General features: G+C 33.0%; 3 protein-coding genes across 4 annotated transcripts; all 3 read left to right on the top strand.

The window, feature by feature from the left end:
- The first annotated feature begins 667 nt into the window (after positions 1–667).
- Positions 668–2748, top strand: LOC142546542 (putative oxidoreductase At4g09670). The gene is made up of 2 exons (XM_075654303.1): positions 668–1212; positions 1943–2748. Exons 1-2 carry the CDS (start codon positions 745–747, stop codon positions 2558–2560), a joined length of 1086 nt encoding a protein of 361 aa, XP_075510418.1. The 5' UTR covers positions 668–744; the 3' UTR covers positions 2561–2748.
- Positions 2749–4601: 1853 nt separating this feature from the next.
- LOC142546539 (ethylene-responsive transcription factor 1B-like) lies at positions 4602–8092 on the top strand. The gene has a single exon (XM_075654302.1). It carries the CDS (start codon positions 7501–7503, stop codon positions 8053–8055), a length of 555 nt encoding a protein of 184 aa, XP_075510417.1. The 5' UTR covers positions 4602–7500; the 3' UTR covers positions 8056–8092.
- Positions 8093–13942: 5850 nt separating this feature from the next.
- LOC142546538 (nicastrin) lies at positions 13943–23665 on the top strand. Of its 2 annotated transcripts, none has more exons than XM_075654300.1 (16): positions 13943–14172; positions 15039–15152; positions 15244–15358; positions 16091–16173; positions 16245–16321; positions 16880–16957; positions 17461–17532; positions 17632–17705; positions 19508–19640; positions 19751–19822; positions 20092–20211; positions 20900–20971; positions 21144–21287; positions 21998–22082; positions 22182–22614; positions 23212–23665. In XM_075654300.1, the coding sequence occupies exons 1-16, from the start codon at positions 14103–14105 to the stop codon at positions 23474–23476; spliced, it is 2007 nt and encodes a 668-aa protein (XP_075510415.1). In that variant the 5' UTR covers positions 13943–14102; the 3' UTR covers positions 23477–23665. The 2 variants fall into 2 exon arrangements, with proteins under 2 accessions (XP_075510415.1, XP_075510416.1); XM_075654301.1 differs by having other exon boundaries at positions 13944–14172; positions 21147–21287.

Genomic DNA, 23665 nt, shown 5'->3' with positions numbered 1-23665 from the left:
TCGTGGTTTTGAAATGTAATTAGCCCAATAATGGAATCCATGGGGCGGCTCATTTATAAGGCCCAAGCTGGCGCCATCCTTACATTTACCTAGGCGTCGAATTTAACAGAAAATGCTCTTCAATTTGGTTTCATTTCTATATTAAAAGATGGGTAATTTCCATTTAACTCGACACACACTTTTCATAATATATATATTTTAATTTTTATATTTGATAAGGATTTAAGTGTGGAATGCATAAAGTATAAAAAAGTGAATGCAAATAACTCATTTAAAAAGTATTAGTAAAAAACTAAAAATTATGAGAAGGCGTATCCTACCGAATTTTTTTGGAATAAATAAAATATTAAAATAATTAATAAACTTAATTGCAAAAAAAATATCTAATCTAAATTTTTATGTAATCACGGTTTTAAAATGAAAGTAATCAGTTTTCTTATTTTTATTTATTTTTATTTGATTATTTAAGAGTTAATTTTTTTAATACATAAGGTAAAAATTTATTTAGTTATGAATCGTTTTAAATTTGAAACAATATTTCCCATATGTTTTTTATTTATTATAGTTGTTCCATATGATAATTATCTGTTAACATTTTTCAAAAGAAAATAACAGTTAAATTAAAAAGTGTACTTTATTTTTAGAAATTTATGTGGATAAGATAATCAGTTACACTTGCCATTCTTCTGAATCGGGTATACGAGGACGAGGCTATCAACAACAGTACAGCGCAAGAAACAGCAGATGGCCAAAGATGAAAGCCCGGTTCGATTCGGGATCATGGGATGCGCGGAGATTGCCAGAAAAGTGTCTCGAGCAATACAATTATCTCCCAACTCCACCCTATATGCAGTTGCGAGTCGTTCATTAGAAAAAGCTAAGGAATTCGCCGTTCAGAACAGTTTAACGGGTGATGTTAAGATTTACGGTGATTACGCAGAGTTGTTGGACGACCCATTTGTGGATGCTGTTTACATGCCACTGCCCACCAGCCTGCACCTGAAATGGGCAGTCATATCTGCTAAGAAGCGTAAGCATTTGCTGCTTGAGAAACCCACCGCTCTTGACGTCAAGGAGCTTGATGAAATGCTTGAAGCTTGCGAAGCTAATGGGGTGCAGTTTATGGATGCTAGCATGTGGTATCATCACCCTAGGACTCAGAAAATGAAGGATTTGATCTCAAATCCAGAACTTTTCGGGCTTGTTAGATCTGTAAGTGTAAATGTGATCCAAACCTCAAAATAACCCAAAAGACGGTCTCTTGTGATGTTCAATCGGGGTGTAGTAGTTTAGCTGATATGAAATCCACAGGTTAATAAATCACCGAGTACCATAATTCAATTGTAGATGATGAATTTTTTGTCATCAACCAATTGATATTGCTTGACAATCAACTTGCAATCTACGAGTATCGGTCGACAGAGAATGAAATTTAGTTTGTCGCTTCCTATTTTACATTTAATCTTCATATAAATCAAATAGGAAAAAATATAGTTCATGGTTTTGAATGGACTGCTCATTATGCGTTGCTGTACATTTCGTGATATATTTTCGTTAGTTCCTGGAGAATTATTGGTGATTGAACTTTTGGTTCAATAACCAGCTTAGGCTCCTCGTTTGCTGCTGGCGGTGGGTGACCAAATTATGCTCAGGATGATTCATAACTTTACAGGGGAAATGCTTTAGTTTTTACTTATTCATTAGTCTGAATTACAAAGTTGTGTCAGTGCATGTGAAACTGTCAGTTTTATGATGCTAGTGATAGAAGGATTCTTCGGTATAATAATTATACACGAGTTTAGATGCAGATCATTGTGGATTGCGTATAACTTTTGTTGGAGTAAGATGCCTGTGTTTCTTGGGGTATCTTTATTTGATTTCCGCCGCTTGTAACTTATATTCGTGAGATCATCTAACAAGATTTTCTTTATATGGCATCAAGATCCACAGTTCATCGTCATTTTGTGGAACGCCCCAGTTTCTTGAAAATAACATCAGAGTAAAACAGGACCTAGATGCCCTTGGTGCCCTGGGAGACACTGGTTGGTACTGCATCGGCGCCATATTATGGGCAATGGACCAAAAACTACCAACAACAGTAACTGCTCTACCGACCATCACCAGGAACTCGGCTGGTGTCCTCCTATCATGCGGTGCATCTCTCCATTGGGACGAGGAGCAAACTGTTGCTACATTCTTCTGCTCCTTCATCTCTCACGAAACCATGGACTTGATAGTGTGTGGCACCAATGGGACACTTTGGGTTGAAGACTTCATCATTCCATATGGAGAAAATTCTGCAACATTCAGCTTCACAACTGGGGCAAGATTATTGGATTTACATATAGGGTGGAACGTAAAACCTAAAGAAATTCGAGTGGATACTCGGTTACCACAAGAGAGTATGATGATTCAAGAACTTTCGAGACTGGTTAAGGACATAAAAGAGCAAGGATCTTCACCTGACAGCCGCTGGTCTCGCACCACTAGAGTCACTCAGCTTGTGTTGGATGCCGTGAGGAAATCAATAGATAATGGTTTTGAACCTGTTTACATGTAAGACATGTTTGAACTATTGTGTGATTGGATTAGACTGGGTTAACTAGCTGACACTGCATGCTATTGTGATTACTGGTGAACCAGAGTGACATATATTACGGACTAAAGAGGGAAATGAAATGTAAGTCTTTTCTTGTGAAAATATTATCATCAATCTCTTGAATAAATTTCTAGGTCGCATTATAGGAATTTGATCTGTTTTATCTTCTTTTAAAGAAAAAAAATAGATGTATATTATTTTCATTTATTAAAACTTGTAGGTCTATCAGTTACAATAAGAGCTGAATTTGGGATAATGTTCCATCTGCGAATTTCCCTGAAACTATGAAATGTCTTGTTCGATGATAGTCTACACAACTAAATTTCGAAAGTGTGTGTAACTTAAAAAAAGCAATTCTCAGATTTTCCTTTGAAACTTCGTAGCCTCGTCCAAGACCAAAAACGTGGCCATTTTGATGTTATGATAATGGTCATAACTCATAAGTTTAAGAAATCTCGATTTCGATAAATATATATGTATATATGTAATAAATAATGGAAATTCGATATGCATATCAGGTATACGTATAAATGACGATCTATCAGATTCTGCAATAAAGATATAATGATTAAATCTCATTAACTTATTAAAATAATGAAGTATGCATAATTCAAATATAACTTCTTATACAAGATTTTATTTTCTTAACATGTATCCTCGACATGAAATTTTGGTCCGTATAATTGAAAATAAGAAAAACTGGAATCGAGATTTCATTTGGTAAGGCTAGCTAGCTACAATCCCAAATAATCAAGCATTGCTCGAAAATATATGGAAAAAGGAGATTAATATCTTGTCTCAAATATGATATTTGTTTTGTGGGATCCTTTAATTTAATTTGACATTGTTGTCAAGAAAATAAAGCTGTCAAACGCACGGGTTTTGACGCCGGCCTTTGTCTTTTACTGTCGGCGGATTAATTTATTATTACCTTCGTGTTTCTGTTTCAGAAAAAAATGGGTTAACTTTCGTGATCATCACGGCCTTCTTTCTTAATACAGATTGTTACTGTTGATGTGTTTATATGATTATTTGACGACCTTCATATTTTTTAATTTCGAATTCAAATTATAATATAAACATTTTGTATAAAAACGAATTGCATATAACACTTTGATATAACATAAAATGAACTCAAGTTGTACGTTCACCCATATTAACTAATGTCCATGCCAATAGTTTATATATAAATTAATATAAGATTTTTTTAAAAAAAATTTTAGGATGAAAAAAATGTGTCAATGTCAAGTTCTGTGGAAAAATGGATATTTGAAACTGTTTCTTGAACAAATTGTATATCAAACCCGTGACATATGTACTATATTATCATAATATGTTTTATGGAATGTGTACATTGTGCTGCCATATCTACTGTCTAGCTTAGCTATATAGGGGCGTTTTTGGACTAGTGCATCGCCATACTCCATTTTCAATACCAGATAGATTGTCGATGACTTACAAAAAAATATGACACGTTTCAAAAAAAAAAACAATAATAAAATAAAAAAAATGACAGTCTTACGTTTGATATTAAATTATAACAAATTTGTCTATAACTAAAAAAACAAAAGAGGACTCACTCTTCCTCATTTTTTAGAGGCTTAAAGCAAATGATAGGTTACAAAAATTGAAGTCATATCTGTCATAGTTAATTATTGACCAACTAACTAATTGTTCCCAACTGTTATACAAACCCTAATTATACCTTGCGACGACGGGCATTTTAATTTTAAAGAATAGTGATTCTATTATTTTCTGGGTTCGGTTTTGAGTTTTAAACTATGAAAAAAATGGGTAAATTAAAATTAGTCCTGTGGTACAAAATACACATTAAAAAAAACTGAAATTTACACCACTCTTTGAGATGTACGTACGGTACTCCGAAATGTGGCCACTAAACATCCGCCGACGGAAGAAGACAAATTAAAAGGCTTTATCGATATCACATCTCGTTATAAATAAATCATAGCACACGCCAGTCGCCACCATACAATTCAATAATAATAATAATAATAATAATAATAATAATAAAAAGTGTCAAGGCTATTGGCATACATATATCATAAATGTTAAGCAGGGGGCTTCGAGGGATATATGTTATAAGATGCATGCTGCTCGCCTCAACTATCAAAATCCCAAAGGTAACGCGAGACAAACTTATTTCTTGCTCGAGAAAGGTCAGCTTTTTTTCTTCATTTCCTTGAAGCAAAATCAATGCCTCACTCCAACTCAGATGGATTCGAACTGAGGGCAAGCATGTTAGTCATCTCACCGTAGACTATATGTTGTCCAGGTGAGATGATCCACATGGGGCACAGGGTTGTTGCCTCGTCGGGTGTGTTACAATCGATGGATTGCAGTCTGTACCTAGTTGTCTATTACATCTATATAAAACAATTTCAAATTTTAAATAAAAAATAATACTTTTTTCAGAAAATGCTATTCTAGTCGTTCATATAAAGTCATTGATAAATCATTGATCAACACTTATTTGATGAAGAGGTAAAAAAAACTTTATTAAGGTAGAACAACATTATAACGTAACATATAAATTTATACACACACAAACACACACACACTCTCTCTCTCTCTCTTTTAAAGAAGCATTTTAAATTAAATTATTGCCAAAATTATTTTGGCAATCATTTAATGTATTTTCAGTTTTGACAATACGCATTTAATTAATTCACCGACATTTGTTAATAAAAGAGCATAAAATTATATACAATCTTATTATCTTTGTCTTTTCATTACTAATAAGAAGTTGATTAAATTAATTTATCTTATTACAGGCGCTATATGCTGTTATTTCATTTTAAGATTTAAGCATATAAATGACTAATTAGTAAAATACATATATGAGTTTGAGTTCGAGTTCGAGACCAAAAATTTTATGAGCTATTTAGCTAGCTAGAGCTTTATAAGCGAAAATGTTTCTAAATAATGACTTATTTAATTTAATTTTATAACCCTAACAAAACTGTGCAACAATATTATAATTTTAGTGAAGTCGATCATACAATTCTAGTCTGTAAAAATTCGGAAACATCGGCAAGTCTTTACAAAACTTTATGTATATATAATTTAATAATTTTGGTCAACAGTTTTCTATTACGGTTCTAATATTAAAACTAAAATACTAATCTAACATATTCAAATTCTACGTTTTGTGCATTGAAATTGTTTTGAGTTCAACAAATGAATCCTGATATCCAAAATAAATTAAAGTATAATTTTTTTTTATCGATTTATAGACAATTTCTTCGTTTTAAATTTCAAATTCAAAAATTTGACTAAAACCCTAGCTATATAAATTATATATATATATATATATATATAATATTTAATGTGCCTAGCAAGGTCTACGAAATAGCACAAGTTTTTAAAATTTTTACTAAAGTGGGCCCCGTTCGTGATAAAGAAGGTCGGGTGGCATCCGCCGACGGAAGAGGACAAGACAGGGCCGGTCAAGGTCCTAACTTTATATCCTCTAGAGGGGTGACGTTGGATTGAAGGTTAATTATTACATGTCATTTTTTTCGCTTCTTTTAAATATATAACCCCAATTTTAAAATTTAATACCACTTGTTTTGTCTTTTAGTAATAAATTTTTATTAACTAACTTTAGTAGTAATTATTTCAATTAAATAACGTTAAAATAAGAAAAAAAATTCTAAACTTTGTTTTTTCAATTATTTAATTAATATGTGTTTTTCCATGTCTTAAACTTTGTTATGTATATTAATATAAAGCTCATTTAAGAGCACGCGTGAGAGCTCCTCGTATCAATTATCACACTTTCTAAAACTTAAAAAAAAAATCGATATGCTTTAATCTATTTAACTTAAAATGAAAAATGTTGAGCATGCACCAAATTTAATTAACAGTTAGAGTTGGTCCATCACTCGTCGTTTCATAAAAAGTCAAATTACTTTTTTTCTCTTTAAAATGATATAATATAAAAATATCTCATGATTAATCTCTAAATTTGGCGTATTCAAATAAATTTCAAAATTTCTAGATTTTAACTCTATATGAAACAAAATTAAGTGGGAAATTTGAGTCGAAAGATTTTAGCCAATCTTGGACTCATAAATTTATTTTTGCCCATGAAAATACTATGAATCCAGCATATTTCTTGTCCTATCAAAAAGAAAATAAAGAAAGAAGAACATTGTGTGTGTTTGTGTGTGTATCTCTCTCTATGTATAAATATATTATGTGGGACGACTTCCCAAAAACAGTGGGTGGTGGTGACTTGAAATATATTCGTAGTCTTAGTTGCAAGTTTTTTTTAAAAAAATTAATAATAATAATTGTGCGGTCACTGTCGTCATTTTTCTCAAATGAAACATCGACTGTGGCGATTCTTGATCATACAAAGTGCATATGTAAAAGGCCTTAAATAATATTTTTGTATCAGTTTTCGTTCCAAACTTTGATTCTAATAGGATGAATTTTCTATTGTTGAAAACGAAATTTTTTAAACATCAATAAAAACTTTAATAAAAAAATTATCAAACCACTTGGCAAGTTCACTCTTTCAAATAATTAAATAGGATAATTATTCAAGAACGATGACATTTATGGTGCTGTACACAATTATTAAGATTTTTTAGATAAAAAATAATATATTCATTATATGAAAATGACATAGTTTTATGACTACACACACACACACCACACACGCGCTAAATAAGAATGTATTTTTTGTTGTTCCACCATAAGATATAGTGGAAGATTTGTACCTTAAAAAAACCCATTTTTTGCAAAGAAGCCAACCAATAATAGTTGTTTACTAGAATCTTGGATTCTTTATCCTACAAATTTTAACCCTTTTATCACTCTCCTGTTTTCCCCCACCATTCCACACCCATGTCTCTATCTTTTTGGGCCAAAAAATGGATTCTTCGCCCTTCAGACAAGAAGATAATTGTAACAACATTGAGTCCTTCAGTATTTTCAACCCTTCTTTTTCGTCGGAAGAAGGACCTGGACCTTCCCGATCAGACACTGCTGACAAATCAGCATCCAAAAGTGAAAAACGATATATCGGTGTTCGAAAACGGCCGTGGGGGAAGTACGCAGCAGAGATTCGGGATTCCACCAGGAATGGAGCTAGGGTTTGGCTCGGGACTTTCAATACAGCAGAGGAAGCCGCATTGGCTTACGATCAAGCCGCGTACGCCATGCGCGGATCTACGGTTCCTCTCAACTTCCCTTTAGAACAAGTAATGGAATCACTTGAGAAAATGAATTACAGTTGCAAAGAGGGCTCATCACCAGCTAAAACCTTGAAGGAATCACACAAAGTACTAAGCGCGACGACGAAAACACAAAGGGGTGGTAAAAAGAAACAAGTTATAAGTGAAGAGGAAATGGTGATTCTAGAAGACTTGGGATCTGACTTGTTGGATGAGCTTTTATCCGAGAGTTCAAGTACTTCTAGTAAGTGAAATACACAAGATTGATTGTTTCTTTGTCGTTCATTTTTTTTTTTTAAAGGTAGAGTAATGTTGCTTGTGCAGTTGAGAGGACGATATTTGAAAAGGAAATTAAATGTGATACTGAAATTATTTGTCGTTTTGATAAAATATCACATGTTCTACAAATACCAGGTTTCTGATTTCTCAGCTATTTCTTGGTTGAACCCTAATCGAAAAAATTATACACTGATGGTCTAATTCATCGGCAAATTTAGGCGATAGGGCAATGTATGTAGTTAAACGGCAAATTACTTATCTTTTTAAGGAAAAATAGATACGAAAGTTAAGATTTTTAGTATATGTATATGTAATTTGGTTTGAGAGAAGTGACTATTCCTTGACTTGTTTGTGTAGCTCCCGATTCTCCTTTGGGTAGCTTGAAATTTATAGTTTACAGACACGTACATAGTGATTTTGCTACTCTTTCCAATTGTACTAACTGATATTTTTCTTTGGTTTATAATAAATATGTAAAATTCCCTTTTACTCTTTTCTTGTTTTGTTGTGTGCTTCTTACTTTGTTGAATCAGTATTATGATCGCTCTTAAGTTCTAGTTGCCTTTCATGTGATTATCTCAACAAGTACTTAAAAATGATTTCCTTTCGTTTATTTCCATATATTTTTGAACAAATAAATTACCCACTAATAAGATTACAAGATTGTAAAATGCAACTAATGATCAGGTCTTTCTCCTTTGACGATACTTGAATATTTTTAGGCCTTTACTTCGTTTTCGTATAGGTTTATTCAACTGCATCTAGCAAACAAAAACTAAATGTTCTCTTGTTTCTACTAATTATTCTAGATATATTTTAGTTCATTATAGCTTGAGGATTAATGTATCGATTCATAAAAATATGAATTCATGTTAGTTTATTATCCCGTATATACTCTTTCTGGGCTTTTGGAAAACCAAACATGTGTATGTATATATGTGTGTGTGTTTATACTAAGCGAACTTTTGAATTGATGTGAAAAAAGATCTTCCATAAACTTTCTTGTGCTCGATTTTTCGTGAGAAACACCTCTTATCATTGTTGGCAGATTAGAAATAGTCATTCTTTCGGTATGCAAACAGAAATGTGATAACTAATGGTGACAGAATAGTAGTGGTGAACATCTCTGATTCATCACAAAAATTGTGTTTACTGGGGCAGTATTGTCAAAAATAGCATGGTCGGATATGTGTTTGAGTGACTAGCGCTCGAGAAATCATGGAGAAAATCTTGAAGAATTTTCTTTAGTTTCAAATGATTTGAAAAGAATTCGTGAGTCATAATGACGTTTTCGAATTGGAGTATTGCTCATTAAGAATATGCTGTGATTTGAAGAGATGATGGTAATAAAAAAACAAGTGTTTTGTGAACAAAGAGCGCAAGCATATTGATAAATATGTGTAAAAGAAGAAGTCGAGCATATTACCAATATTGCATGTCTATATGAATCACTATCACCACCACCATGATGTGTTACCATATATAGATGCATTGTTTTTAGGGGAAGTAACATTTTTTAACCTATAATCCACTAATTTATAATTTTTTTCAGTCCTTTTTTACCGGAGTTCTGACATGGTATCGAACACGTCACCGATATCCAATGACACATCATTATTTTTCGGCGTTAGGTCAGCACTCCGACAAAAATGATTAAAATTGATAGTTACCACTACATTGTGTTAGTATTCACCCGTTGTGCCTCATACGATTCATGATTTGGGATTGTTTTCCAAACATTATTTAATGATGTCATGATTTGTTTTACTAGGATGGGTTTATAGGATAAAGGATTTAAAAAAAATCTTAATTCGTATGTCATGGTTAAAAAAAATTCAAGACAGTCGTAATATATTTTTGACGAGGATCTTTAAGCTTATAGAACTTGAATGTCATATATATATTTGAACACAATGAGTTGTGTGTTTGCGTGTGCCATATAATGCTTTTGGCATATTTGGATATGAATGTATTAAAATTTTCATAAGCACGTTTTATTCCTAGCTAATGATTTGTTTATAGTGGTATATGCAAATTTATAAATAGATCGAATGGTTATCAAATAAAAAAAAAAATCACAAGGTAAGAATTCTGCATTTTAACCTCTCAATATTCGAAAGAGCTTCATGAAGAGAGAAATGGATATACTAGCTAGTCCGCATACCAAAATAGTTTAAATGGTTACCAAAGGGTACTGCCAGAATCTCATATCCTTAATTTAATTTGTATAACAATAACAAAAATAATATAATTATATTATATATTACACGAAAATGAAAGATAGTGAGCTCTTTGGTTTATCATAATTATAAGATATTCTTGTTTAATATCTATGTACATAAACCATACTACGGCCATATTACGGCGACGACGAAGGCAACAACAACAATATAATATAGAAAGCTGGGTGGAATGTTGATCGTATAAACCACTAACAACAATTCTCTACTTGCATTATTGATGGTGAGGTCATTTCGGGAGACTTGTCTGACTCTCAAATGGAAAAATGTGAAAGAGAATTTCAAACGCCAAATCTCTATTTGTTGAACATTTTCTAGTCTAAAGCTTCACAAGTTTACTCAATACACATTCAACTTCCCTTGTCAAAATTAATACTTACTCGCATGTAAGGAAGGAAATTATGAAATTACGTCGGAGGAATGTAAGGAAGAAGATGTTCCATCAGCTTGTAATGTGGCGGCTCAAAAGCATTTTAGGCAAAGTCAGCGAGTCTGGCTCGGTTGAAAGTTAAGTTTGTGTTATTTTCAGTTATAATTCAATAGCTTGGTGCCAAAAAATATGTGCTATCGCAAAATAAATTAGTTGAGATGTTTCGATTATGTAATATTGAAGTTTTGTTATGGTCTCATTTCTACTATATATATGGTATGTAAAACCGCTATTATGATCTAAAATTTTCACACTTGTATTCATCTCACCAAAGGAATAGCTGCGCTACCAAGAGCTAGCATTAGGAGAATCTCAGTTAAAGAAATTATAAATACATAGGGAAAGTCACAGTGCAATGAAAAATGCAAGCACCGCTTGAGGATGAGTTTTTCTATATCTAACTAACACAACGAAGAAATTATATATTCCATCCTACTAATTCCAGGTTCAAATTCCGAGCAACCCACTGTCATATTGAAATTATATGAGTGTATATTTTCTTTTTCTAATCTACTTCATTTATTTGTTGTTATTTGTTTTCGAATAATCTAGCTATTTATTTGTAAATAAGTCGTATCTTCCTCGGACCAATAAATAGGGCTGAAGTTATAGTTAAAATCACTAGGTCGAAAACCAAAATAACTAGTTAATGTAAACATCAATTGGCTAAATGAAATATGATGTTTTTATACATATGTTTCTAAAGCATTTATATAAGAACCGGTTGATTTATTTCTTATATCTCTAAAAAAAATTCTTGTATTTAAAAGTTAAAAGTTTATTTTGGTTACAAATATAAAAAAATCCAATTAATCGCATATTGTAACCAAATTAAATAAAAAATTTTAACTTTTAATAAAAATATAATGTTTAAATACAATAAAAAAAATTTAGTGATATAAGAAATAAATCAAATTCCAAAAAAAATTTAAAAATTATTTAAAAGGTTGAAACGATCGAATGATAAAAAATGAACCGGTCAAAATAAATTCACGTATTTATAACCAAAAATAAAATTTAACTTTAAACAAAATTTAAACTTCTAAATAAAAATTTAGGGATATAAGAAATAAGCCAATTTTTTAACAAAATTAAAAATTAAAATAAATAAAAATTGTTGAAACATGAAAAAATGATACTAGAATAATTGACAAAATAAACTAGAGGATTAAAAAAGTTTGATCTAGATAATACTTGTGTAGTGATGGGTTTATCGGTGTTTCCAAAGCTAGCACAAGCTTTCTGAATAACATAATTAAAAAACAGACCAAAACAAAATAAAATAAAAAAATCAGCAGCAAAACAACTATAAGAAAATTGGACATATAAAGGATAAAAAAAATGAACCTTGCATATTCGAGTTTTCCTCTTCCAATTGTAAATTTAAAAAAAAAATTGAATAAAAAAATAGAAATAACGAATGAGTGGAACATGCGAAAAAAAAGGGAAAATGAAAAGAGTAAAAATGAAATATACATAAAAACATTTTATCTCTAAATCAAAAGAAGGAAAACAAAATATCCAAAACGCAAGAGTGAAACAAAAAATTAAAAAAAAAAATAGAATGCAAAAAAAGGCGAAAACTTGTATGAGACGGTTTCACGGGTCGTATTTTGTGAGACAGATATCTTATTTGGGTCATTCATGAAAAATATTACTTTTTATGCTAAGAGTATTATTTTTTATTGTGAATATCGATAGGGTTGATCCGTCTCACAGATAAAGATTCGTGAGATCGTCTCACAAGAAACCTACTCAAAAAAAATTTAAAAAATGTTTGCTTGTGCCCCACAGCAAAGGTCCGCTCCCGAACTTTTCATCACGGGTTCTCCAGTCATTTTCTTAAAAAGATATTATATCATTTTTAAATGAAAGTATATTTAACATTTTATTATGAGGAGATCTCTTATGAGACGATCTCATGAATAAATCGTGAGATCAGTCAATCTTGTTTATATTTAAATAACATTTTTTAATGAATTAAATAGACAGTAAATCATCTTACGTAAATTTTTGTATCCTATTATTCACACAAACTCTTTGATGACTTATCCTCAGGCTTACTTGAGAAATAGTTTTGCGAAAATGGAGACCTTTCGCAAATATAAACAATAAAAAATTCAAAGCTCCAGCAAGCTCAAGGCATCCACCACGACCCTTCTTTTTCTTCTACAATTTTTTTTTCAAAAACTTAAATTTTAATATAATATTTTGACCATCTTCTTCAACTTTGCTACTTTTTTTTCACCTTCCCCCAGTTGAACCCAATACCTTCTTTTCAAACTTCAGAAAAAAAAAACTTCATATCAATCTCCACAATAGTCCAGATTTTTCAGAATTGGTGATTTGATCCCCTTCCCAATTTCTTCCCGCTATTATTTCTCATCTCTCTGGTCTCCGCTTTTTATTTTGGTTTTGTTTTTTGAGAAATAGACTGTGTTTGTGCGTGAAAATCCAAAATCGTTTTCTCAATCAGCAAAAACTTGTGTGAGACGATTTCACGGGTGTGACAGAATAATTTGGACCATAAATATGTATTTGGGCTGTGCATTTGAAATCAAATAAGCCCAACTGGAATTAAAAACGTTGAAGTTGGTTATTAAAATTGTATCTCAAAAAGGACCAAATTACCCTCGTAACCCAATGATCATACTAAATGAAGATAGTTAAATTTATATATTTAAACGAACTTGCTAATTGGTAATTATACATCATTTGATGCCAAAAACTTGCTAATTAGATATCATTTTGTGCGAAAAATGTTATTATACATTTTTTTAATTCATCTGAATACTTTTCAAATTTTATAATAATTTGAAAATACAATTAATGTATTATATATTTCAATTTACTATCTCATTTTATATTTGTTGATGAAAGCTTTAATGAAAAAATAGGGCTACTCTGTAACATTTTTACAAATCTAAATTTGAAAGATGGGTCGACTCAGATCAAATTTGCAGTGAAAATGATATTCTGATGTATAAAATTATTATTATTTTTACTTAAATCATCGTATATCACACAAAAATTAATATCTTTTACGAGCTAGATATATCGGATAATAAAATCTATTAGCCAAAGTTGAACTTGAAAGGATTTCACACGAGTTTGTGTGATGAAAAATACGCTGTAAAGGACAAATTGGCAATTGACCCATTAGTTACTTTGAAGACAATTACACCGTGCGTACTAAATAGTTTTGTTGTCTCCAACCTCTACGGTAATTGACTGAAAAAATAGCATAAAGGATGGAATTGATACCGGGAGTCAGTTTGGATTCCATGGCCTAGGGATTTCAAGTTCAAATCTTCCATAGACTTTTCTTCCGGTTCACTGAACACTACGCCATGGGGTCGAAGCTCCCGTTGTTCCTCCCGTTACTTTTTTTCGCTGCTTGTTTCCACCCCTCTACATCAGGTTCCTTTTTTTCCTTTTTTTTTTGTTTTGACTTGACTTTTCATTCCTAAATGAGAGGGCTGTTATCAAAATTTGATTTTTATCAAGGGTTTTGGTTATCTGTCAGCTAATTGTACGTTTTGATGGGAATTGTGTGGAAGATTGAATGCTTGAGCTTCGATGGGGAAATTATAGGCTTGACCACGTCGAGTTTAATGGGCTGTTTTTATTACTATTAGCTATTCATTAATCTACTTTAAGAATTTTCTCCTTTTTTCTCTTTTTGCGTTCCCTGCATTCTTAATCTAGAGAGCTGCAGTATCGTCGTGGGCTTCTCTGGTTTAATCTTTGGTTCATTTCATGTTTGAATGGTAATTGTGTGGCCGCGTGATTTTTGTAATTTGATCATATTAAATATGAAGTTGAAGTTTGTTTAGTATAATGGGTTATGTTTTAGTTAGTGGGGGATTAAGAAGTTTTCAAATAAGAAAATCTTAATACTATTCCATTTTTGAAACCATTATAATTCAGTTGAAGCGTAATGCTTAGAGCAGCTTCTACATCTAAGCTAGATTGATTTTGGACAAATTTTACGCAGCCAATCTCATTCAAGTGGGTTGCTGATCTTGAAAATGTCTTTCTTATGACTTTCCCTTTTTTCAATTTTTTTATCAAGCTTACAACTTTAAAATATATATATATTGGTCTAGTATTGTTTGAGCTGCATTAGTTTTGGACAGCTTCAGAGAAGTCAAATTAAATTGAGTTCTTTTCTGATCATGTAAAGCTCTGTCCTTTGAAATCCCCTTTTCATCGCGTATGCAATATGTTTTTATTTAGTATCAGTTTGATCTGGTTTGAGCTATATTGATTTTGAACTGCTTCAGGGAAGACAAATTCAGTTGAGTCAGTTCCTGATCTCGAAAAGTGTATGTATACACAACTTGATGGATATCCATGTGTACGACTGCTCAACATTTCTGGGGAAATTGGTTGTTCAAGTGGGTACTGTAATACTGTTATAATGAGGTTCAATTAATCAGCCGCTTAGCTTTTAGTGCATAATCAGCTAATTATTAAATTGGATTTTAGATCCTGGCCGAGGGAAAGTTGTTGCTCCAATTGTACAATTCAAGAATGCAGATGTGTTGGTCAGATCAACTGCAATATTGGTTTCTGCGGATGAATTTGAAAGCTTACTTTCAAGGCATGCAGTTTTTGGTTTCTAATATATCTGCCAAAAATTAACAATTTCATTCTTTGTTGAGTTTTCTTCCTTGCTCGTTTTTCTGTTTTGACATTTTTTAGGTTATTCTGATGCTTTATGTCCCATCAATACATTCAAATTCCATTTCAGTTATCATCAGCAACATGTGTCCGTTCATTGGCAGACTTGGCCGGGTCTCTGAATATATTTAAGCCTTTATTTGCTTCTTCCCTTTCTTCTTGTCCTACTCCTACTGCACCAGTTTTCTGATGGTGGCCCAAATGTAAATGCATTTAACAGAGTTGGCACCAGTTCATCCCTCTCAGAACCATGATTAATATTCACCAGAATTGAGTATGAAACTATCTGAGCTGACGCTATTAGCTGCAGACAATGAAGAAATTGCGTAGAACATAATTTGAATTATAGGTATTGCTATGGTAAATGGCTGAGCTCTTGAATGTATTTATTATTTTAAATGACAAAAAGAAATTAGGCGTCATAATGTCTGTGGGTCCATATAATGTATCCTTGTAGTTTCCATCACATTTATTATTCTCTATTCTTACTCAATATGGTATATAGTTCAAATTAGTGTTTTCTTTAAGCATTTATCTTGTGACCTTGTTTTTCTAATTTTGTTCTGTTAACTAGCGGAGCTTATGCTGTAACTCCAATAAATTGAGGAATCTTCTCTTTCATTATTTGCACTATTTGTTGCCTGTATTTTAGAGTATCAAAAGATCCAAATTTTTCGAGGAATGTGGCTGGGGTTTTAGTTGAAGCGAGCACTCAGGTCCAAAATGGTTTAAAGGGTAAGTTATTTTTGTTTGTTGAATATTAAGTGAAGAAGAGTTCGTTAGCTAACAGTTGGTGGTAATCGCAGGAAATTCTCCAGATGTAAAATTTCCACAAGCTGAATTTGCTCCATACAAAAACAACAAATTTGAGTGGAATCCAGCAGTATGTGGTGAAAAATTATTAGCATTTTAAAGCTGCACATTTTCTTTTGGTTCATATACTGCCTCAGTTTTCGAGGGTGTTAAGAACTTATGATTGTGGACCATATTAAATGGCAAATGACTTGGTCCCTGTACTAATAGGGTGTGTACAGAAAGTTAGAAACTGATGGGCAGTTGTGTTTAAAATCGAGTTGATATAACTTTTGCTAGTTGCACTTTCTTGAAACACCTTCGGGCTACCTCTTTAATTAATCAGAAGACATAAATTACTTTCCAAGGAAATAATGTTTTTTTAGTCAACTATGCAATTGAGTTTTTTTCATTTGAATCTGTTTTTCCCCTTATTTTCCCGTTGTGAATTCTCTTCCATTTTCAAGGATTCCACTGACTATCTTATATACAATATTACCCAGGTTTTAATGATGTCATAACTGGCACTGCTTGCATATATGAAGTTCTTGCTGCATCTTTTATACATAGATATTGCTGCATCGTACTCTTCTTGGAAATCCAACATATGTCAATTTTATGAATATGATCTTGTTGTCTGCACCTGCAGGGATCTGGAATTATGTGGAAAGCTTTTAACTTTCCTGTGTTTTTACTTTCTGAAACTAGCACGCCAATCTTGCAAGAGGTATTGTGTTCTAAAGCTTGTTTACTCTTGACACTTCGAGTTTCTACTTAATTACGTGAGTTATTAGTTCCAGAAGATTACTAGATGTTAAAAATGGCAAGAGGTAGTTGTGTATTCTAAAGGTCTTAGCAGTTGTTATAGACACTAAAGATTTTTCCTCATTTTTTTGTTTGTCGATGAGAAGTTGATAAGTTTTTGTTGACTGGGTTAGAGCCACTGACACCACTACCAAGTTGTTAAGATTATGACACAGCCAGTGTTACCTAGTACCAGACCTGTATTCTATCAAAATCCATGGATGGAAGGAGATGCTGTAAATTATGCAAATGAGAATCATTAGTATTAGCGCTCCTCCCTTTACATGCTCACTTAAGTATCCATAAATCTTAATTAAATCGAAGTCTACACTGCAGAAGAATTCACCCATACGTCACCAACTCAATCAGTATTTTGCATTCTTCTGCACCTGATGCATCATAAGGAAAAAATTTCCCATTCTGCAGGTTGTCTTAAAGAACGACAAGAGAAAGACATCTTATATTGAGGATGTTGTTGAGTTTGATCTGGTGATGGAGGTAAGAAATTCTGGAGAGACCGTATTGATGTCTGCTATATTTTTTTGATACCGTAATAGTTGAGGATATGCTAACCAATGCAATTTTTCTTTTGAGTAGACAACTAAATCTGGTAGTCTTGATTCGGATGCTTGTTTGAGGGATGGAGCTTGTCTTCCTTTGGGTGGATACAGGTTGGTTTCATGAATTCTATTTTACTGGTTGACTGTTACTAAATTCTGCAAGGTCATAGGAATTAGCTATTTTATTCTGGTCATATACTTATTTGCTAATTTTTTATGTTTTTTTTTAATGTGTCTGCATTAAAGATTCTAGCGTATCCAGAAAAGTTGTAGTTTTGGAAGGATTAGCCTGTACTTGCAGGACCTAGATTGTCATAGTTTCTTGTTGTTCTATTTTGTTACAGTAGACTAATTGATTGGACTTGTTTTTCCCCATCTTTGGTTTTTATGACTAAAATTCTACAATGCTACTTGCGGCATTGGGTTGGGCTTTCAATGGATTTTAACACAAAATGGAAGTGGTTGAAATAGTTTTTAAGTCTTTATATATTTGTTGAGAATTTTTTTTTAAATTGATATGATGTATTGTTATTTGAAGATGTTTTTGGATTAGTTTTTTAATTTGGATGTGGAGATTTATTGTTAAAAATTTGTTTTCAAGATGTGTATTTTTTGGGAGTGATGAAGAGATAGTGATTGAGGGTTATTATGAAACTATATGAAACTGAATTAAAATTGATTAAACAAACATGAATTGACCATATAAATGGAGAAACCTCCACTGGAATGACAGCAAACCTGTGCTCCATTTTGGAAATAGATGTGAGACACTGATGCATATTCAGTTGTCGGGATTTGTAACTTGCCACATTTTAGGATACACAGATTTGATTAGTTAGCATTTCCACTTTGAGCTCCCATTTTGAAATAGATGTGAGACACATGCATATTCAGTTGTCGGGATTTGTAACTTGCCAGATTTTAGGATACACAGATTTGATTAGTTAGCATCTCCACTTTGAGCAGGGATATGGAGACTTACCGATTCCAACATCGATATAAGTTGTCATACTCCTCACTTATTTTACGACAAAAGGTTGATTTGATGAATGCTCGTTGAGAAAGAATTATCAAGCATTATATGAGCAAAACTGCAGTAAGAAGCTACATTGTTAAATTGTTTTGGGGTCAGTGTTCTGGACCTGTAGCAAATGTGCGACAGTTGTATCGTATTTTTAGGTCTTACAGGGTTTGACCATGGGTCGTCGAAGTGTGTTATAGGGTAAGGGTATGGCATAGTAAATAATTGCTGAAGTGGTACAGTTTAGGATCAATTTTTTTATTTCTTATGCTAAAATGTTTTCTTTCAAGAGGCCCCATGCTTGTATTTTCTGATAGTTGATTCCAAGAGATCTCCTTCTAGAGTTTAACACATAAAGGATACTCCCAATTCTCAACTCCTACTTAAAACATCATACCTAATAAAATGTGCCTAACCTTCAATATCGGGCGGAAGGAGTACTGCACTTATTGATATGCTTCTTGCTTATGATACAAGTTTGCTTCGTCAAAATTTTCTCTATAGATATCGGATAATGCAGGAAGTGAGAATTTGAACCTAGCCAATTATCTGTCCCCTAAACTGAACCCTTTTTTCTAGAATGAAAAGTGAACCTTTTAAACCTAGCCACTGCACAACTGGCAGTGACATGCATACCATGTTAGTGATGCACCTGGTCCTTTTAAAGCAATCATTTTTGGTGAGGTTTTCAATCTATTCATATCATTTAAATAGTTGACTCACTGTCCTTTCCTAATTACAATGATCCTTGACAATTCCTAATTATTTTCAACATTGAGCAGCTGTTACAAATTGATCTTACATGGTCTGTTGGTTCTCAATCTGGTATCAGAATGTTGTGGAGGTCTGACATTTATTTTTTGATCTGTCATATCTTCAATTTGAAGGGCAGTGTCTGGTCAGCACTTCCACCTATTAGTATCTCATCTTCTCCAAAGACAAAACCACTTGTACTGACAGTGACATCAATGGACTCGGCATCTTTTTTCCGTGACAAAAGCCTTGGTGCAGATTCCCCTATATCTGTGAGTTACCTTTTCTATTGTGATTCTTTGTTTCAACCTTTGGCTAAAGACAATCTCATATAAGCAAATTCATATTGTACTTTTCTTTATGTTTTTTTTTTAATGTCTAGGGGTTAATTACATTGCTGGCTGCAGTTGATGCTATTTCACGCATTCAGAAATTGGATGAACTTAATAAACAGGTTGGTCGCTAATTGAGTGTTATGTGCTTGTATCTCATAGTCTCTGCTTTTTTTACTTTCAGATCTTTATTTGGATTTGAGTTTGGGCAACCGTATATATTACTCCTGTTGTAATTGTTTCCAGTCTTGACAATCATAATATCTCTGGACATTATCTGTATGGCTTCTTCGCTTGTTTCTATTCTTAATTTTATAGTTGAAATGAGATGTTTATGTTCACTTTTTAAGTCTTGCGGAAATATTTATTTTCATAAGTTTACCTGCTTCAGCTTGTGTTTGTGGTTCTCACTGGTGAAGCCTGGGGCTACCTTGGTAGCAGAAGATTTCTTCTGGAATCCGATGAACACTCGGATGCCATTAAGGGCCTTGACATGGCGATGGTTGAAATGGTATTTCCCTTCCGGCATTTTATATTAATCCATTACTTATATGTGATGTCTCAAACTCAAATTAATTTGCAGGATTGATAATCTTGTTCTCAATTGTGCGAAGCAGAAAGTGATGCAATGACATAATTTGGTTTTTGTTATCTTGGAGTGGTTTCTCTTTCTTGATCCACTTTTGCGGCACTTTATATGAATTTTTTGCTTTAAGTTTTGTGAATTTTTTTTAGTTAGGTATTTGCATCAATTTGGTTGCTGATATTTTTTTGCACATATTTTTTTTGGATTCTATTTTGGGGCCTCTCACTATTTTTACATTCCATTTTTTGATACACATCCTCTAGACACGTTTCTAACATATGATTGTTGTTTTTTTTGGTTAGATTCTTTTCTACGATTGGTTTCCGTATAGTTTCTATTATGCTTCACCACTGTCTTTTACATAACCTTTATTTTTTATTCACTTGGAACTCTCGACCATATAAACTATACAAGATTTAAAAGGTAGAAAAAAATAAGATTTATATATTCATCATTAAAAAAACAATTAACAAGTTTTCCGTTGTATTTAATCCCATGTTACCTTGGCAAGATTGAATACATGATTCTTTGGCTACATTCCAGTTATTGGTGGATAATTTGTAGGGTGCTTTATCTATTGGTAACTCTATCGAGCACTGTGATATCTGAGCAGGTAATGGAAATCGGATCTGTTGGGAAGAGTTTTTCTCAGGGCGTGAAAACATTGTTTGCTCATACTTCTGGGGTAAGTTCGGGCTTTTATTGTTCTCACAAATTGATTCTAGTGTCATAAATTTAGCTTATTTGGCTTACTTGTTGCACATATTTTTCTTAATGTCTGCTGGTACCCTGGTAATGCTATTGTTTGACTTATATTTATTGAGCTAGATATCCTCAATTTTAGCTCATTAACTTAGCAGGATACATCCTCTGTGCTCGGAACACTGAATGCATTACAACGTGCTCAAGATTCCTTGAAAACTGATGGCATAGTGGTCAAAAGAGCTAGCACATCAAATCCTGGAGTGCCTCCATCCTCATTAATGACATTTCTGAGGAAGGTTAGGGATGAACAGATATAAATTTTCCGGAGAATATGTATTTAGCCTCGTCTTTTTTAAGTCCATTTGTTACTATGATGGTTCTTTTAAGGAGTTTTATAAGGTAAACTGATTTTCCAAAGCTTAAAAGTTCAAGGACCTGATGATAATATCCAATCCGTTTCCTGAAAGAAGTCCTTAGTAAAAAGAGTGGGTATTGGGTTGTTAGTCCCCGACTCTTTTGTGGTTTAAGTTATGCCATGCAGCTGGCCTTGTTTCTTGATAGATGAATACATGAAAATGTTTTCGAGAGCAAAGGTTGTGTTTCACACACAGAAAAGTTGGCAATAGTGGCATGACTCCACAAAATACAATGATATCAATGTCAACAAGTTAAATCATGGAAATCAGATTTTGGAAAGGCTGTCGGCACTTCAGTTTTATTTGATCGAACTTATTTCTGATACTCAATGTGTATATATATATATGCATTAATTTCTTAAATAGATATGATTCCACTATAAATTAAACTTTGTTGGTGAGTTTCTACCTGTGGTTCAGGATTTCTTATGATAGCAGTAGTCCGATGCCGAGGAACCTCCTTGGTATACATCAATTGATGGATTTTTGTGTTGTGTTTTATATCTGTATAATTATGAACGAATATTTGTTTAGATTACAAAGGTTTTGCTGAATCTTCTATATTTTCAAATATAAATTTTGTTTTGCAGAACCATCAGACTTCTGGTCTTGTTTTGGAAGATTTTGACTCTGCTTTTACCAACAAGTTCTATCACAGCCATCTCGACGACCTATGTTAGTGCATCCAAAATTCTCTATTATTTTTCCCACCTTGTGTAGCATTGTGAAATGAGTATTGGATTTGTGAAAAAATCTTATGTTGCTTTAATGCAGCTAACATCAACTCTTCAGCGATTGTGGCTGCTGCTGCACTCGTCGCTCGAACATTATACATCGCTGCTGGTGGCAATAATGATTCAGTTATTAATTCTATCAACGCCAATGCCTCTATTGTCGAAGAACTTCTCAGTTGTCTGTTAAAATGTGAACCTGGTTTATCATGTGATCTGGTGAAGCGCTATATTTCTCCCTCATCAACTTGCCCAAGCCACTATGTTGGTGTCATTTTGGGAGAACCTTCTTCTGCACCTAATCCTGGTTATGTTGGGGATGTTTCAAGGTTTGTGTGGAGCTTTTTGGCTGATAAAACGTCGACTCCATCTAAAAATATGAGCTCTGCTTGCCCAAAAGATTGCAATGGTGCTGGTGAATTGTGCATAAAAACCGAGACTGACGGAAAAGGTGTCTGTGTGGTATCAACTACCAGGTAGTTTAGGGTTCTTTGACTCTAGTTGATACCACTTTTGGTTCAAAATTTGGCACGTTGCTACGGCACATTTGATTTATGATATGTGTTGATAGATTTATTAATGTATATATGCAATGCGCCACACATTTTCAGATAGTTAGCAAAGTAACATTTGTCAAACTTTTTTACAAACTAATAATCTCAAGTGTATTTGAATATATAATACTCAAATACACTTGGGGGAGTATTATTTTTCACAAATTTAGTTTGACCAAGGTGATTTTTTATTTTCCCACACATTTTTAATGTCTCATCTTATTGTTCATGTTAGAACAATATATATGTTACTTTCCCTCTGCTTGTATATCAGCTCAAGTTTTTATACGACACAGTTTCTATGTGATAGCTTGGATGCTAGATGGCCAATAAATATTAGATGTTTTGCATCTCTGATAATTTAAGCTTTTATACGAAGTGAGCATATGATATTTGTCCATATGAACCAGATGACCTTGCTTGGAAGCATATTCGAGGACTCTGATCACCCATTGCTAGAGTGCTAAATGTTAAAAGTTTTTCGAAGTTCCATGAACTAAAGCTTCTTGTTCATCTCAGGTATGTCCCTGCATATTCAACTCGATTGAAATACGAATCGGGTGGCTGGACATTGCTACCCTACAATTCTTCAGATATCATGAGGATGGAGGATCCAGTTTGGACTGAAAGCAATTGGGATACAATAGGTATCAGAGCATACACGGTCCAAGATGCTACTTATGACTATCTAATTTTGGCGTTGGGTATCGGTATCGCTCTCTTGGCTTACCTTTTGATAGTGATAGTCAGAACTCTAATTCGAAAGGCATTGAAGCAGGACTGAAACCCAACTTTTTGCATCATTTTTTGGTGAATTTTACCTCTAGTGCAGTTATATTCGTGGCCAGGAAAAAATAAAATTGATGAATTCAAAAGAAACTGGACTTTTGCAGTTGTGTGGCGACCATGTGATGTATCGTTCTTAGTTTTTGAATCCTTGCACTTCAATAGCATTTGCTTATTAACAACTGTA

This window comes from Primulina tabacum, chromosome 5 (genome assembly GCF_025594145.1).
Source record: "Primulina tabacum isolate GXHZ01 chromosome 5, ASM2559414v2, whole genome shotgun sequence".
In the NCBI taxonomy this organism is placed as follows: domain Eukaryota; kingdom Viridiplantae; phylum Streptophyta; class Magnoliopsida; order Lamiales; family Gesneriaceae; genus Primulina; species Primulina tabacum.
The sequence above is the reverse complement of the archived record's forward strand: the minus strand, read 5'-3'. Positions and strand labels throughout refer to the sequence as shown.

Coding starts and splice junctions, on each gene's coding strand:
- LOC142546542 (XM_075654303.1), top strand. CDS start 745: ATGGCCAAAGATGAAAGCCCGGTTCGATTCGGGATCATGGGATGCGCG. Junction 1,213..1,942: donor TTTTCGGGCTTGTTAGATCT/GTAAGTGTAAAT, acceptor TATGGCATCAAG/ATCCACAGTTCATCGTCATT.
- LOC142546539 (XM_075654302.1), top strand. CDS start 7,501: ATGGATTCTTCGCCCTTCAGACAAGAAGATAATTGTAACAACATTGAG.
- LOC142546538 (XM_075654300.1), top strand. CDS start 14,103: ATGGGGTCGAAGCTCCCGTTGTTCCTCCCGTTACTTTTTTTCGCTGCT. Junction 15,153..15,243: donor TGGGGAAATTGGTTGTTCAA/GTGGGTACTGTA, acceptor ATTGGATTTTAG/ATCCTGGCCGAGGGAAAGTT. Junction 19,823..20,091: donor TGGATGAACTTAATAAACAG/GTTGGTCGCTAA, acceptor TACCTGCTTCAG/CTTGTGTTTGTGGTTCTCAC.